Source organism: Notothenia rossii (genome assembly GCF_949606895.1).
Source record: "Notothenia rossii genome assembly, chromosome: 9".
In the NCBI taxonomy this organism is placed as follows: Eukaryota; Metazoa; Chordata; class Actinopteri; order Perciformes; family Nototheniidae; genus Notothenia; species Notothenia rossii.
This window is the reverse complement of record NC_136907.1, coordinates 72,459,645-72,477,616: the sequence shown is the minus strand read 5'-3', so window position 1 is coordinate 72,477,616 and position 17,972 is coordinate 72,459,645. Positions and strand designations below refer to the sequence as shown.

The window sequence follows — 17,972 nt, the reverse complement described above, 5'->3', positions numbered from 1 at the left end:
AAATAAAGAGTTTTCATCCTTTGTAAACTAGTCCAGACTAGGAAATTATAGAAACAGTTTTTCTACCCAATATTCATTCCAGGGGTTTTATTAGGTCTCGCTAATGAGTCAGTAAATGTCATTCACCTCGTTTATTTTAATAACTGTGTGCATTAAGACAGACTACATCATGGAGATTAATTCATCCAAGGCTGGAACTCTCCTTAAAAAACAACAAAATAACAAAAACAGAAACAAAAAAGCAACCCATAAAGAAAAAGAGATCCGTGACTGAAATAAGTTAACGCTCGAATGCTCATGAGTACTTATCTAGCAGTTTATTAGCACACATCGACTATAGATTATGTGTTTTTATGAGAAGGGAAACTGAGGAAATGCAGCTTTATGTGGACTGATCAGTCAAAGTTTAACAATGAGTTGTTGGAAAGGAGGAAACACTCATTAACCTTTTACGTGTTGCTCGTCACTAGTTCAGGGATGAAGTAGTAATAACATCGTTTAAAAAAACATTAAGAAATGTTAACCCACCCTCGAAAAAATACACACATGTCCACTCACAGTAAAAGAAACATATTTCTAAAGTATTTTACAGTAGAAATACGAAGTCAAGTTTTATGTTGGCCGTTACAGTTGATGTACTTTATTTGCTTGTTATGACAGCATGTATATGTATATATATTATACTGTGTCTCCAAAATAATAATGTTTTCTTTATTATTACATACAGCTAAGAAACTCGAGGAAACAGTGCGTTAAACTTTATTTTGTCAGACATTTAGTAAAGTGTGTCCTTCAATATGTAGATTATTACTCAGTACTGGTAATTGTACAGTTTCAATTTTACTCATTTAATGTATTAATGTGTAGTTAAATTATTAAAGGCTGGCAATATTCAACAAACAAATCGTATAAAAAGAGGTGATGACCATAACAACACTTTCATTTAGGTCATTGTAGTCAGGGGACAATGACTAAATGAATATGAAATATTTAAAAGGTCCAATAGGAGTCCATGGTTGTTGTTTTTCACAATTTATCATAATTTACTCAATTCAAACAAAAACATTTACCGATATACTGTAAAATGTCCCAGATATTGGGTAAGCATTCTTATATAAGCCCAGTATTTGTTTTCAATTATGTTTTGTTTTATTACTACGCCCTGTTGGATGAAATCTCTCTTTAGCCCTGACCCTAATGTAACTCTACGCTGCTATTAGCTCTGACTCTTTTAACTATTCACTTTGACTCTCCTCAAATGTTTGATGTGTCAGGTTTCAGTAAGCCTCTTTGTTCATATGTTCCTTGTCAGTTTGAGGGCTGCCTCAAGGCGTTTTCCCGTCTGGAGAACCTGAAGATCCACCTAAGGAGCCACACGGGAGAGAAACCGTACATCTGCCAGCACCCCGGCTGCCTCAAGGCCTTCAGCAACTCCAGCGACCGCGCCAAACACCAGCGCACACATCTGGACACGGTCAGTAACACACAGCCACACTGCACGTGCCTTAAAGACCACACTTTACATTATCAAAAAATAACCAACACACAAGTCTCATTAAATGAAACCAGTAACCAGAATGTTCTGTCTGTTATGGTATTGAAGAAATACTCTCTTTTAAAAACAACTTTAATGAGTTTTTCTTTTTATGAGGACAAACAATGGGCCTTATGCAGCAACTTCCTTTTAATAAATGTATCAGCTAATTAACAACTTTAAGAAAGAAAGGAAATCCATTAAACCGTGAAAAACTCTTGATGAGCCAATCTTTGTATGTTTGGCCCTTTGTGTTGTGGGGAGGAAATGGTTTCAACAGCTTAGTTAAACAGGAAAAATGTCAAAAACCAAAAACAGTTTAATAGAAAACATGAGGTTGAACTGCGTTCTTGCAGAACTTGAAATAAAAAAAAATCTTGGGAAATGCACACAAATCGCAAGTGTTTTTTTATCATTCTAATCCATCTCTTTCACTGACAACTTTGCAGCTATGAATTATACGAACTGCGTAGACGATAGAATATTAAACTAAAATCTTGTTCTTCACCATCACACTTTATAAAAACACGCTGAAGAAATCATCATCTAATAACTCTAAACGCTTAAACTGACTGGGGGATGTTTCAGGGGATCAGGATCATAAATGAAAGCTTCTGTTACAAAAGACGTTATGAAATCCACTACTGATGACACCTGAGAGGATACAGAAAGAAGCTCTTGTTCCTTGAAACTCTTGCTCCTTGAAATCACATCTTCATAACTCGCCACTGCTCCCTTTCGCTGCCAAAAGATCGCCCTAACAATCTGGCTCTCTCCGTTAAGTTCATATCAAGTCTCTTAAGAGTTATTCAAGTACTATTTGTAGGTACAGTACATGCATTTTACATTTTATGTTACTCAAAAATACTACATTCACTACAGGCAAAAATGTCTACACTTATTCTCACTTCTACTGTGACATGTACATGAAAACCAGAGCCCAGTCTGCTCTGATTGGTCAGCTGGCCAGCTCTGTTGTGATTGGTCAGCCGCTTAGAGATGTCCCGCCCCTTAGCCTATCACGTACAATGTGTTGGAGCCATGGATGTATAATAAGAACTGGATACAGAGTGGGAGGCGGGGCCTCGTTCATTCCTATGAGAGCTGCTCATTGGCGCATGAAGACAAAATGGCCCAACTTTTGAGAGAGCGAAACGTCACGAAAGTATTCATATAATCATATAATCCGTTCTTATTGTGCATTCATGGGTAAAGGTAAAACACATGTAGTACTGAACACATAACATGAACGTGCCGGGCAACGCGGTCCTGTGGGTTAGATCCGCATTCAAAATGCAGAGGAAAATAACTCTCAGAATAACGTTATTATCACATTTTACAACTTGAGGACCGAATGTTTTTAATAAGGGCTATACAAATGTTCATACTGGGTAGTTTATTTAGTTTAAAAAAAATTATAGAACGATTTTACAGACGTCTCTTTGCCAATGTAAGTCAATGGGAAAAAGTCTTTCCGGGCCCAGCGACTGATACGAAAGTGTAGTACCGCCGTTTGGCCACAACAAATATTTTCCTCAGTCCAGCGTACTTCCTGGGGGCTTGGTTGGAGCGCTAGTGAGTAACCCTAACCCTAAACCTATAAAACACACGACAGGAAAGGGAAAACCCCAAAAAGCATAAAATGGCCCCTTCAAATAAAGTAGTTTGCACCTTCCATGTATTAGGAACATTTACTTTAAAGCCTTCCCTGTCTGAAGAACAAAAAGGCGTCACTTTAATATATAACTTAAGCATTTGTAGGCATAAATCCTCAATCTCCTGTCGACTCTCAATAGACGTCTTCTTTATGACACGATATGTGTTGGTAATAAGGGGGTTATGTTTAATGTTTAAGTGCCACTGCTCCCCTACTCCATCCTATTTCTGGGTACAGAACAGAACATTCTTTAGGATCGTGTAACTACATACCTGCTGTGGATTTATTCTGTAAACCACAGTTATTTTTACTCCTGCTGACAAGCGATGAGGATTTAGCAGTAATCCAGCAAATCATATCTCTTATTACACGGGTGAGATGGAGCCATACGATGCACTCAGTGTTATTACAACAAGAGGAGAGAGTTATTTTCTCCTTTTTGTGGTTTCACGCTGGCTAATGGCGGCTTCGCAGTTGCGTCACAAATCCAGAATCAGACACATCTGGGGCTCCGAGATGGCGCCAGATGTGCCTAGAAGTAAATAATTGGTGAAAATAGTATTACAAGCAGCCAAGAAAAGACTGGTGTCAATACAAGTTATTTATGTTTGATTTAATATCTTGTATTGTGTTACTAATGTTATAAATAATAGGGTGTTATGAAAGATTTGTTTCCAAGATGTGGCCAGTGTCACGCAGATGTGTCTCAACTAAGATTTGCAGCTCACATGTTGCTTGTTTTTGGGTTTTTCAATCAGTTCAAACCGATATCACACAGTCACCTAGTGCTTATTCAAGTCTTTATTGATCCATCAAGTGCATGTATGAGCACATGTTGAACTCAATAAGACCAATCAAAACCACGAAACTCTGAATGTTGTTGTTTCCTGTTTGAATTCACATGCTTCGTAAGCTAAAGCATTTTAGTCCTAACATCTTGAATTTCAACATTACACAGAAAAGCTTTGTTTAAGCTCTGCTGTTGATTTATGTTTTCCATATTTGTATAACTTTGACACACACAGTTGCATTCTGACATGTAAATTCATCAATTTATGCTGACATGCAAACACCAAGGATACACAGTAAAGTTTAACGCTTCATTATCCGTTTTGCCTCGCATTAAATATCGTTTAAAGACATATTGTACATACTGTACTAAATCCAATAACAACTATGATTTTTTTTTTTAAACTAAGAAGTGTGCACTGTCACTACTTCACTTCAATAACATCCAAATACATACAAATGTTCAAACTTTAGGTGAGCTAAATATGTTCACTTGCTCTCTACAAAAATAACAGAAATATATTAGTATATTTAAGTCCTTACCGTTGTTTCCCTGACGTAATCAAACTGACTTTTTCCTGCTTATAACTTTGAAATACTTCAAGTGTTTTTGACCTTGTACATTATGCTGTTTTAAAAACCCCTCCACCCTTTATTTGTTAAACAGTGGGTTAGTTTGTTCTCTTTGTTACCACCACGTAGGTCATTATTTTTGACTTGTTATGTTCAGATCCTACTACATAAACCAACAAGATTCATCGAAATAATTCACATGTGTTTTCATGGAAACTTAATTCAGTCCACCTGGTGAAACACTCAGTAATCCAAAGTGGAGAAGAAAACCTGTGAGGAATTAGATTCATGGAAATGAGCTCATTTACCTAACCAAACTATCCATTTTCACGAGATTTTGAAAAACACAACACGAAATCCAAGGGCAGAAATGTGCTTCTCTCTCTCTAGCTAAATCAGTGGTTCTCAAGCTTTTTCTGTCAGGCCCCCCCTTTGGAGAAAAAAACAAAGTCGGGCCCCCCCAACACAAATAGTCACGTAATGGGCCAAGTTAACATTTATTAAAATACACCAATATGAACGTGAGCATTCCTTTAAAAAAAAAAAAAAAATGACTTTGATAAAACAGTGATAATAAAACAATGCTCCATAAGTCTGTGTGCTCCAAAAAATAAATACATAATACAATTTAGCAATCCCTTTGCTAGAACAATAAGTTATAATACTTTGCCACTTTACAAAGAAAATGCGGATATTTGGCAAAAAAGTGTGTCTTGTCGCAGCATTAGTGGCTGCAATGAGCCTGTGTTGCACGGCACATTTCTTCAAAACGGGGCTGCAGGCTCAGTGGCGGCACCAGAGATTTATTTTGGGGGTGCTGTGGGGTAGCTTGACGTTCCATAGAGGGTGCTCAAACATTTAGGGTTTCCCATTAATTGCCCGGGCGCTTCAGTGGAACTGCAACCATCCCCACGCATATACACAGTGTGACAGTTACAATGAAGGCTCGATAATCAGCTCACGGCATATAGGTGTAAGCAGGGGTAAAGTGTTATTTTTATAAGTGGGGAGTGGACCTAACATAGGGGGGTCCGAGGGCATGCTCCCCCAGGAAGATTTTTTTTTAAATATTGAAGTTAAAATGATCAATCTGGTGCACTTTGAGAGCAACATGAAGAGATCTATGGATACCTCTCTCAACACCCAGATGAAACAGACCTGGAAACAGATTTACTTTTTCTTTATGGATATTTTACAAATCACTCTCCTTTTTAAACTGTATTATTTTTTTAATGTCATATAGCATTTCATACCTGTTTTTCATTTATACTCTTATTTTTGTATAACTGTAATGATCATATAAACGTGTGCCTCGGAAATAATTGTTTACATTAATGGTGACCAAACCGTTTGAGACCCGGCCACTAGCTCGCTAGCACCAAAAGCTAACAACAACGATCTCCGGTACCGGTGCGCTCTCTCTCTGTCTTTCTCACTCGCTCGCGCGCGCACACAAAATGGCTCATTCCACACACACACACACACAGAGCCGAGCTTGAATGAAACACAGAGACCCGGACGTACTTGTATTCTACTGTATCATATTATTTTCGAATCAATACTCCCCCCCCCCCCCCCCTTTTGAGAAACACTGAGCTAAATGCTATTAAAAAAAACAGCGATTCAAGGTTTAGAAATCGCTCGGTTTTAACTGTTGTTGTTTCAAGGTTAGAAAATATGCTTCAGTTCAAAAATACATTGCTTTCAACATAATCTGGTTTACATCTACTCAATCACTCAAATAAACCAAGAAAGTCTTCAAAACATACCCTGTGTCGATATACATTGATTGCTTTAGGTATGAAGGAATTCTGTAAACTATATTGTTTGCAATTGCATTTTTAGTAACAATATAAATGTGATGATTAAGTCTGAAAAAACGAACAAAACATTTTGATGAGGATACCTTAAAAACCTTTTAATTGTTACTGTAAGAAAGCGATATGAACCCTAAAAATGTTTATATGTTCCATATAAAGACGTGTTAATTTATGGTTACTATATTATATATAGATCCTTTGCTTTGAAAGGTTTACTACATCTAGAAATAACCATCTGGAAAAACTCCTCTCCGGCCACTGATTGTAGGAAGATCACTATCTAAAGTTGACATTATGAACACATCCATTTATGAGTGAACAGGATGAGGTGTTTACGATCTGTTCCTCTGAACTCTTCTCTCTCTTCCTCTCCTTAAGCCTGCAGACTAAAGGTAAATATACTGCATTTTGAGTCTTTCCTATAAAATATTGACTTAATCTTCACTTCTTTCCTTCCTGTTAGTACACATGTCACGCTGAGTGAGCACATGTATCCTAAATGTTTGCGTGTAATACACAGTACTACTGTACACAGCCTCACACCTGTAAACAATCTGCACTATGACTCAGCTAAACTTGTACTGTTGTTTCTAAACACAATTTTATTTTCTGTGTTTATCATCATATCCATAAACCAGATGTGGTGAATGTTAGGACCTGATTTACAAAGTTCTGAGTTTGCGTAAGTCATGAAACTAAAAGGATAGTCTAATATTCTGTAAAGGGTTCAATCAGGTTAATTGGTGGAGTAACTAAGTACTTTTATTTTTAAGTATTGTACTATTTTTAAGTATTGTACTAAATTACAATTAGTCCCACAGAGAATTTACATTGTTTTTTTTTTAATTCTTTATTTATTTGGGGTCACATTATAGTACAAGTACAGTTTTTCAAATCATATATTTTTAGAGACCCGAAAGTGACAAATGAAATAGCAAACAAAATTAATCAAAGTAAAATAAAAACAAAAAAGTACACAGGGGTTGTTTGAAATAGCAAATGTCTATTTAGAGAGAATTTACATTGTTACAGCAGAAAACAGCCTAAGAAAGAACTTAAGTGTATTTGTACTTTACTTACAATTGTATGCTTCTATAGTTACTTGGTACAATAACATTTGTGTAACATGAAAACACACTCAATACTAAAGTACTTTCTTTTCCCTCACAGCTTTGTTTATCTTCTTCTTTCCGGTCCTCACCCCTTCTTGTTGTGGTTCATTCACAGAAGCCGTACGCCTGTCAGCTCCCAGGATGCACCAAGCGCTACACCGACCCCAGCTCGCTACGGAAACACGTCAAAGCTCATTCAGCCAAAGGCCTCCAGGAGAGAGAGGTCAAGGTAACAACAGCAGTTATATCCTTACATGTTGCACATTAAGGGAAACACTGATTACTTCTCTTATCACCAACATCTTTAATAAAGATATGTGAGATTAGAAGTGGAGGAAAGGCAAGGCTATAAATACAAATCAAGTAAAAGAGGTCAATATAAACAGTTTTCTTTGTTCAAAAGTAAAAATGATTACTTTTAGTGGCAGTAAAAATGACACCCCTGGACTCGGACCAGTGGCACGGCGGATTAATGGTCGGGGTTTTAAACCGCTAGGCCACCACAAAGCCCTCATAAATCATTTATTTATTACTCAACGCTCATAAAATCCTGATGCTTGACCTCTGGTGAACAGAGATTCAGTCAAGTTTCTTTGAAATTGCATTTTCTAGGAAAATAAGGTCCATTTCAATACAGTGGTTAACCCTAATCTTTATTCATCTTGGTTTCTGGGCAGTTTTACGATCGTGCAAATACTGTTTGAGAAGCTCCTCTGTCGTATCAGGGATAACATTCAACATCAAAAACACACTTCATGACTTTTCATGAAAATTGTAAAATTCAAAGATATATTACTGTATGTATATATAACTATATTATATTAATTCTTTCATGTCATTTGTTAGACGCTTTTATCCACAGCAACTAACATACATTCAGTACTGTGGGCAATCCCCACGGGAGCCCTTTGGGGTGAAGTGTCTCAGGGACACAACGACATGCTGACTGCAGTGGGCCCGAACTTGCTATCCCCTGATTCGAAGTCCAGCACACTCCCCACTGAGCCACAGCCACCAGATATACAGTATATTTAACTATATTATATAAATACAAAACATTTGTATTTCACAAAAAACTATGATCACAAAGAACATGTTTCCTTTCTGGCATGCAGTTAACAATGTTCCCTTTTAACAAAACTAAGGCAACGCTATTCCAGTTTATTTAAGCATCATTTTAAGCATATTTTGATGATAATCAAGATATTAGATATTGTAAAATCCCATTGATAGGATCATTGTGTCATGAAACGTTCACATCGTCTCGTGCTTTCAGAAAGAACAAAGCAGCAACAAAATGATATAAAAATGCAGTTCTTTTAGAATAAAGTGTATTAATAAGGACTTCTTTAACATCGGGTTCTCCGAGAGCATCTTAGTGGCGTTAGTGGAGCAGCCTGGCTCTGCTCTTAATAACTCTAGTTTCTGTGAGAAAGAGATGTAGAGCCACAGGAGGAGAGAGCAAGCATGTTTATGATTCAGTCGGATGAAACGCAACAAAACAAAGTATTACACACACTTCGCTGGAAGTCAGCATAGGGAGCCTATTGTTCACCCTTATCTGGGCCTTGTTTGTTTTCTATGGCCCGTGAGTGACACAGGGCTTTGTATTCCCATGCCTTGTTTGTCTTAAACAGAAACACGTGTGCTTGTAAGTTGTGACATGGCCTACACGCCCTGCGCTGAAGTAAATGTGCGCTGCGGGGCTACAGAGAACTTTGAAATATTAAACATGTACTTCAGAAACTCCTCACGGTTATACATTTCTTCAGGCGGATGCGTCACAGCTTATGAAGTTTGTATCTTCATAAACAGTGGTTTTGGGTGCGCATTTTTCACTGATTATTCATAACTCTTTTGTGGTTCCTTGGTGTCCTTCACAAGCTTCTCTTCTAGTCCTGGAGCTGACCATAAACTGTTTTGGAAAGTCCTGGGGGGATTCTCTGTTAACGCGGGATAATAAAGTAAATTGTCTTGTCTTAACTTTGTTAGAACATCTTGGAATAAGTTGCATAACGATATTTCTGGAGAAGTCGGATTGAAAGGCCAAACGAGAACCAGGCATCTGCTCCAAGTGACATTTCTTTGAAAAATGAACAGTAAAAAAAGGGCCCGTGGACAACGTGGTTTTCAATTGATCTACTGTTTGTAATCAAAATTAATCATTTCAATGTTTGGCTTCATGGGAGCCGTGTTGCCCAACAGCAAAACACAATTGGAAGAAAGCTGCAGCTTAAACGTAATTACTCTCATCCGTACATGCAGGCACATGTTCCCCAACATGAAGACATGACATGTTCCACCATTTACTTCTCAGTGGTTTAATGGAACTCCAACCACCAGAAGTCCATGTACTTGAGAACTAACTGAAGTACTTGTACTGGATAAAAAAAAAAGTCTTATCAATCCATTTCATTCCAAGGCATTTCTCACTCTTTTCTGAATCTTTTAAACCTAAAGAATCAATCGATAAATCTCTAAATTACTAATTAGTTGCAGTGTGATAAAAAATACTTCAAAATTAGCTCCACTTCAACAAATACAACAGTTAAATCCTAATTTATATTGATGCGTGAATAACAATAATGCAATGATATAACAATAATAATAATAATAGAATGAAAGTCACATGAGAAATCCTTCTGCATCATGTACTTTTAATATTTAAATAAGATAAGATTAGACTTTACTTATCCCGAAGGAAATTGTTGTGCCTGAGTAACAAAACACAATAAACACAATAAACACAGCAGCAAAACTGTAAACTAAAAGTGCAGCAAAAAGAGCAATTAAATATCTACAGACAACATGAAACATAGAAACATAGAAACATAGATGGTCACACAATCAATGCAACTAATAGCAGTAGTTAGTAGTGCAAAAAATAAAACGTAGTGGCAGTTACGTAATTGCACGTTATCATAGCATTATTAATAATACTAATCATATAATATTGGACATAGTTATATATAGCAGCGAGTGTATATTTAAATATTTTAACAACTTTTAAGTAAAGAATCTCCATCTCTACCACTTTTCACATCTACTTGAACATGACCTGTGTTCTGTCTGACAGGTCCAGGTGCACACGCCGCTGGAGTCGGACATTTTGAGCGATTGTCTGGCGAGGCAGCATCTCCACCAGGGAAACAACTCGCCTTTACCCGGCGTCGATGACTTCACAGGTACGCACGGGTGAAACGGTAGCAAGAGCAAATGTACAAATCAGTGTTTAGTCTCTCTGGAAATGAGACAACAAAGAAAAGAGTAATTGCCCAAACACCTGGGCCGTTGAGCTGTGTCTCTTTCATTTTCTCCCATGGCCTCATTCACTCCTTTTCCTCTCCCTCCTCTCCACCATTCCTGCGATGATAGCTCATCATGCCCCGTGTTTACCTTGTCCAATTACCGGGCACTGACTGCGGGCGAGTTGGCCTCCTCCCCGCCCGTCCCTCAGCTAAAAAAGCCTTTTCCAGCCAAGCTCTGTTTCTTTCCCCTTTCAATGGCTGAACAGGGATCAAGAAGCTGTCAGGTACGCTGAGGCTCAGCTGGCAGAAGAGAGAGCAGAGTGTCCAGGAGAGCTGTCCATGTCTATTACTTCAGACTACTTGCAGCTTTACCCAGAAGACTTTGAGGGGAAAGCCTCAAACGGCACACTATCCGTTATTTTTATTCATGGCGAAACAAGCTTGTCAGTGTTTCATTTTGAAATTTTCCCAAGAGGACTTTCTGCTTATCAGAAATACCCGAATGTTACTTTCTGAATGTTTTGTATAAACCAGTGTCTGTACTTTACTTTATGTGTGCAGGATTTATGGCGACATACGATAACAATCATCAGCCGCTGTTAAAATCAAACCCAAGTGTGGAAAGACTTGAAGGTTTTTTTGTGTTACAGTTTTAAATGTATGCGACCAAAAAAATAATGTTTTCAATATCAAACACCTCCTGCAGTTTTGAAACGTGACTCTGAAAATCTTTATTCTTTGCATGGAGCAGCCGCTGTTGTCAGGTTTCATTTGAACTTTAACAAAATACTTTTAGTGTGAAGAGAATATAAAAGTCTGTAGAAACTTGTCAAACTGCGCTTGAAACATAACTCACATCTCCTCGGCCCGTGTGTGTGCTTAGTGTTGGGAATAGAAAGTGAAAATACGTTAAAGTTAAATTAAAAAATAATAAATTAAAAACCACCACAGCTAGCTGATTAGCTGTTTTGTGAAAAGTGTATTTGTTTGCTTTGTTGCTAAATGATTTAAATTGTTTTTTTAATAACAAACAACAGCTTTTTAGATTTAAGAAGTTGTTGCTTTCCATGTCTTGTCAGCTATTTTCTATTTTCTTAGTATTTTTTGGACAGTTGGTCAGACAAACAAGAAATTAACCTCTGCATTTAGGACATGTACATATCTATCTTACTACTATTTTATGGATTATCTGATACATTTCAATTAGTTAAAAATATTAAAACAGAGAATTAGAGTGATCATTACTGTCGCCCCAGCTCATCAAAGCAAACAGCCACAGACTGTAGCTATTTATTAACCCATATTTCATATCATATTAGCATCATGTTCTCCTACTTTTTTATTGGTTATCTAACTTACTTTATGTGGAAAATACCTTCACCACTGAGCAGCTGCCTTTCATGGCTTTTATTAATACTCAGAAAACTGATTTTCAGTGAAGTTAATCCATTTATCCATGTCTCTCTTTTAGGTGTGTACTCCAACAGCAGCTCCGTCCACAACAGGGCAGAGTTCCTCCCTCCGTCCGCGGACACCTGCTCCAGGTATCGAGGCGTGGAGGGAAACTTTGATGCCAACAGCCCGATATCTTCACTGACGAGCGTGAGAGAAGGGTGAGTGTAAGACCCAGGGCCCAGGAGTTCAAAACTTTTAATCCCTATCTGATCAGATCAGATTTGGATTTTGGGGAGTTCAAAACCAAAAAACGGGATTAGGATCACTTTGATATCCGATCAGATCAGGAAATCCAATCCAAGCTTTAATCTGGATCAAATCTTCAAAACGGGTAGTTCAAACCGACCACACAGGATTGGGATCAGTTTGATCCCAAAAAACTGGATTATCCTGATCCCACCAGAGGGCTGGATTTCCAGTGGATTTCCAGAGCAAAATGTACTGTACAATTTATTTTAAAATATGTTTCAATTTAAATAAGATGGCAAAGTTTTTTAACTGAAATAATACACCATTTTTAGCCTTCATGGGAATACATTTTATTTTTCCATTTTTGCTCACGTTTGTGGTGGCCTATTTTGTTTTCAACCAAATGTTGATAACATAAATGTTTATGCTAATAAAAGTATCACAACAAAGATTGTCAATCACAAATGTAATTTAGATTAAAGTAAAAATATCTTCAACAAAAAAAAAGTCATTCATCTATCATCACCTTTCAAATAAAAAAATATAATTAGACATTATAGATGTCTCTGCAATGTGGTCTCTTGTCTTCCTTGTATTATTTTTCATGTCCACTAGATGGCGAGCGGTAGGATTAAAGCACCGATATTCAGGATCTAGTCATCTTGAAAAGTCGTAATCTGGATCAGGGTGATCCTAGCCTGAATTGCTTTGAACTCCGGGGACAGAATCTGGCCGACTTGTCTGAACCTGGATCACAAAAAATGGGATTTCAAAATCTGATCGGATCTGATTGAGATTAAAAGTTTTGAACTCCTGGGCCCAGGAGATCAACGAAGCTAAATGTGTTGCAACTCGATAGTCAAAAATACTACACGGGCACTTTGGAAAGCAAAGACCTGCCAAAACCAATCAGCTCCAACCTGTTATGGGTTCTTCCCTGGCCCCCGGTACACCTTTCCACGAAATGTCAAGAAAATCAGGCCAGTTGTCTGTAATCATGCTGACAAACAAACAAACCAAAAACATAACCTCATATGCCGAGGTAATAAACAGTAAACACATGGGCTACTTCAGCTGCGGTTATAAACATTTAAATAGTGGCTATTAGATGTTAAGGGCCTTACTCATGGGCAGCTCAGCGGTTTTTAACAGGAGAAAGATTGTGTTTATTTTCCCTGTTTTGAATTTCTGTTTTATTGCTCCAGTGAGTGAAGTCATTAAGAGAAATGACCTGTCATATCAGGAGATGCAGCTGTTAAAGGTCAAAAGTACATTTTTATGTTCTCACTGTCGTGCATTTTTTAATCTATTGCTTTTATTTCCTTGAAACATGGGTATTTTACTGCTACTGGGCTAATGATGTACCCAGAGGCAAACTTAAATGGTCAGTTCATCCAAATCCCCCCCCCCCCCCCCTGCTGTCTGGCAACGGTTTGATCTATCTGCTGCAGAGACTTCGGCTGCCAACCCGATACAATGCAGCTGAGCGGGATTGTGTTTGAGTTTGGCAGTTTTCATCCGGAGCTATTTTCTAGGACAGATAAAAATAGCAAAAAAAACTGACCACAGTGTTCTGCGCCTCTGCCTTTTTGGATGTTCGCCGTTAAACTCTTTATTCAGTTGACGATTCCTCTACTCAAGCAATTTTAAAACTGCTCAACTCTTCCAAGTGTCAAACCTCAAGTATACGGACGCCATCAAATCCCCGATGTGACTTTCCCTCGTCTTAGAGCTCAGGCTCAGAAACAGCTCGTGCATTCTTGAATAAACCCAAGACATTATCACCAGAGATGGAGTTATGGCTTCGTGGTCTCCCTGATTGGGTATTTGGAGGCCACAGAACTTATGTGTACTGTAAACTGAGACACATTTTGTCCAGTATGAAAGTAGAAGTGAGACTAAAAATGTGCAGCTGGAGGCCTCAGGCAGCCGTTTCTGGTCAATATGGCCTCAAATTATTGTTCATTGAAGAGTCTCCCGTAAACTGACTTTTATTGGCACAACAGCAACAACAAAGGAAGTCTATCTAATAAAAGAGTTTTGATAAGGGAGGGTCAGAATAACATTTTTCGTGGTTTTATAACTGATATAAAATCTTCAAATATAATCCACATAGTTTCACATGCTCTCGTATTTCTGCGAAATCTTGTTTTTGAAATAGGCTTTGGGGTCATGGCAGAGCAATTGTGTTGATGTGTTGTTCTCTCTGAACACAAATTAAAACCTATAAATATTCCTGGGCTCAAGGTTTATTATGGACCTTGGGAAAAACAGTTTGAAAAAGTTTTATAGCTTGATATCTTAATCTTTGAGTCACAATCTGTGGAACTTGTGCTGAACATTTCAGTTTAATTGAAAAAGGATGTTGGTACTGAAATGTGCTGAATGTGTGCAGTGCCTTAAAAAGCCTTTGCAAGTGGTGGAGTAATCATCGATTCACTTTTGTTTGGTTTGCGATGTTTTTGCAAACGCTGTGATTTTTTTTATTTAATCTAAAATGCATCACGATGATCGAGGAAAAACTGAGTCTTGGACGATAATCGTCACGCAAAAGTAAAAGGTAAAATCAGGATTTCCACTTTAATTTTTCATCGGGTCAAATCATTTTTATTTCCTGTAAGTTAATAGAAAAACAAGGGTTACCAAATCCCATATTTTATATATATGTCTAGTGTTTCCATGTGTAAGTTAAAATATGCTTTCCATATAGCACAGGTGCAGATCAGTTTTTATCCTTTCCGAACAAAAACAACCCAAACAAGTTGTCGTAGTGTAAGAAATAAAAAGTGGATTTATTGTAGTTTAGTTTAAAGTATGTCTGCCAACCTCGAGTAAGCCTTGCACATCCTACTTTTTTCAAAAATGATGATGGAAGTACTTAATAAATCTGTCACCTGGATTTCTTGACATGAGGAGATGTTTAGGTGTCAAACCAACCCATTTAAAGCTCTTGGAGTTCAACAAACCAAGCTAAGTTTGAATAAACATTTGAGTCCTGTCCATTTGATGTTCAGGGGAGAGTTTAGTGTCTGTTTGTATGTGTTTTAGGACGTATACAGTAATGTACTCGCATTAAAGCAGCATCCCTCAGCCTCCATCTGCTCACAGTTTACAGCGGGAGCTTCACAGTCTGTCCATTGAGTCTCTTTATAGACACTGAGGATGTCATGGAGTCCCTCGCTGCCCGCAGTGCACGGCCTGCCAAAGCCAATACCAGACAAGCACTTGTTTTCCCCCCAAATGACTTAGCGAGACGTTAAACACGTGAAAGTAAATTATCTGTGCTCCTCTGACCTCATAGCCAGGCGCGTGTTTACTCTGGCAGAGACGAGCCATTTCGACTTCTTTTAATTATTTTATACTGGAGGGATTCAGAGGCCCGCGCTAAGGCTTGTCCATCAGCGAGTGTTTGTGATGTTCAGTGTTTGTGTGTTTTGCGGTCGGGGGAGAGCAGGATTGGCTTTTTTGGAGCAGCGTTTCCATCAAATACTCACTGGGATGGCTCTCACACAGAAACACTATTATACAATTTGAGGGAAAGAGACGTAATGAAGTTTATTTTGCAGAAGCTCCGACTGACATCGGATCCGAAGAGCTTGTTTAGCTGAAATGTTTTGACATGCCCGCACATTTTTGTATTTTCCCCGTCTTTAACATGCAATAAATGCCTCTAAGTACTTGATTGGTAGCCCTTCGATCACATTAACCATCCATCTGAGTTACATACATTCAATATGATCTTCTGTTATCCAGTCAATCTATGTCACAGCAGCTCTCCTCTGCCAGAACTGAAAACCAAGCTGGCACCTTCTCTAGTAAAACCACTCATCCCCGTCTCTGATATAGTCCAAGTTTGCTGCTATTAAAAAAGCAAATAAACACAAGAGCTTAAATTCTACAAGCAGGATTCTTCTCATTCCAGATTTCCGAGAGCTGCTGGCTTTAGTTAGATAGAGAGAAAAGAAAATGATGAAGGGGTTTTTCACCGGTAAAATATGATCAGAGAAACTTTATGTGCTGACAGACTCTCCCTCCGGCTCTTTTAAGCTCGTGCATCAGAAGGTTTTGGGTACAGCGGCCACAAAACGACAGATCCACGCAGCACGGATCAGAAATCCCAGCTATGTTGTTGCAACTTCGCAAGAATGTGAGCCGCAGAACAGCCGCGGTTGTTTATAGTTAAGGTCAGCTCTGATGGTGCGGGGCCGCGAGGGGGAATCCAGAGACGTGTTGGATTCTTGGGGCTCGCAGTCATCGCGGCACATTCATTTCAACAGTCGCACTATATCAAAGCCCACTTTGTTTACATAATCCTACACAAAGCCTGCTCTTTATTACCTCAGGAAGCCGAGCAGCCATCTGTAAGTGATATCAGTTTGGGTTTCAAAAAGTCCTCCTGATTAATCTTGGCTTTTATAGTCATTCTCCCCGGGGACTGTTAAATTAAACGTAATGGCATTTGACATGGGAAATGGGTAATAAAGGGACCTGGGGGTGATAAATGAAAGATATGTAAAGAAATCTCCAAACATTTCTTTTTGAAAGAAACTGGTCAGATGCGTAAATAAAAAAATCGCTTCGGCCGGCAGCCATTAGTCTCTCTGACGAGGTCTGGCTTGTTTATGAAGACCACTAAAAATCCTCAAGCAGAATCCAAGGCCATTTATCTCTCCAGGGACGAATATACTGCAGCCCATCATCCAGGAGAGTTCTCAGGCCGCATGAACTGCTGAGACTTTGAAGAAGCAGGAGGAGGGGGGGGGGGGGGGGGGGGGGGGGGGCGGGGGTTGAATACCATTTTGGGGGTTTTCAGCTCCATATCTCCTCGGAGAGATATTCGTCTTTCCTTTCTTCTGGTCCACTTGGCTCCACTGACTCATTGGTTTCCATGTTGAGTCAGTGTTTGTGCACAGTCAGCACATTCCTGCAGCGTAACGATGGATACAGAGCCCGCCCACTTTACCCCCCCTGGAAACGCTTTCCTGTATAAACTGCACTGTTTGTTCAGTTTTAAGTATTTACACATTTGTGTTTGATTACACAGCTGCTGCCACACTGCTGGATAACGGTTATCAGCATCAAAGACTGCAGAACACTACAGAGAATTCAACTTTATCAAAACCTACTTTTAAAAAACTATACATAGATTGAAATGAAGTCAAACCTGTTGCATAGCTTCAAATTAGCCTTTTTCTAAGATAAATGATTTACCATTACTTTAAATGAATGGTACCAACATTCAAAGAAAAATTGAAAATGAAGTTGGAAAAGAAAAAGAAATTTGAGGGTTTTTTTTTATTAAGAAACCACATTTATGGATAAAGAAATACAGTATTTGAGTTTAAATGGCTTAATATTTCCAGGATGTGCACAAGGCCTCTGGAGGATTATTTTTTGGGTGATTGCATGAAAGCAAATAGCTCATAATTAGTGGTTTAAGACCAATCTAAATCACTGTCATCCCAGCGTGTATTTCTAGATTAAGTTCCGTTAACCATAAAAAAAAGTGACTGAAGTAACGCCCTCTGCCCCGTCATGTGACATAAGCTGTTTATGAGTTTTCTTAAGATGTAGAAATGATTTAAGGCAAATGCT

General features: G+C 38.4%; 1 protein-coding gene across 2 annotated transcripts in view; it reads left to right on the top strand.

The window, feature by feature from the left end:
* Positions 1-17,972, top strand: part of glis1a (GLIS family zinc finger 1a) — a 42,038-nt gene that overhangs the window by 20,445 nt on the left and 3,621 nt on the right. For both annotated transcript variants that reach the window (XM_079648553.1, XM_079648554.1), the window contains exons 3-6: positions 1,313-1,474; positions 7,601-7,714; positions 10,562-10,670; positions 12,205-12,346. In XM_079648553.1, the coding sequence (XP_079504679.1) occupies positions 1,313-1,474; positions 7,601-7,714; positions 10,562-10,670; positions 12,205-12,346 (527 nt within the window). The remainder of the gene's footprint in view (positions 1-1,312; positions 1,475-7,600; positions 7,715-10,561; positions 10,671-12,204; positions 12,347-17,972) is intronic.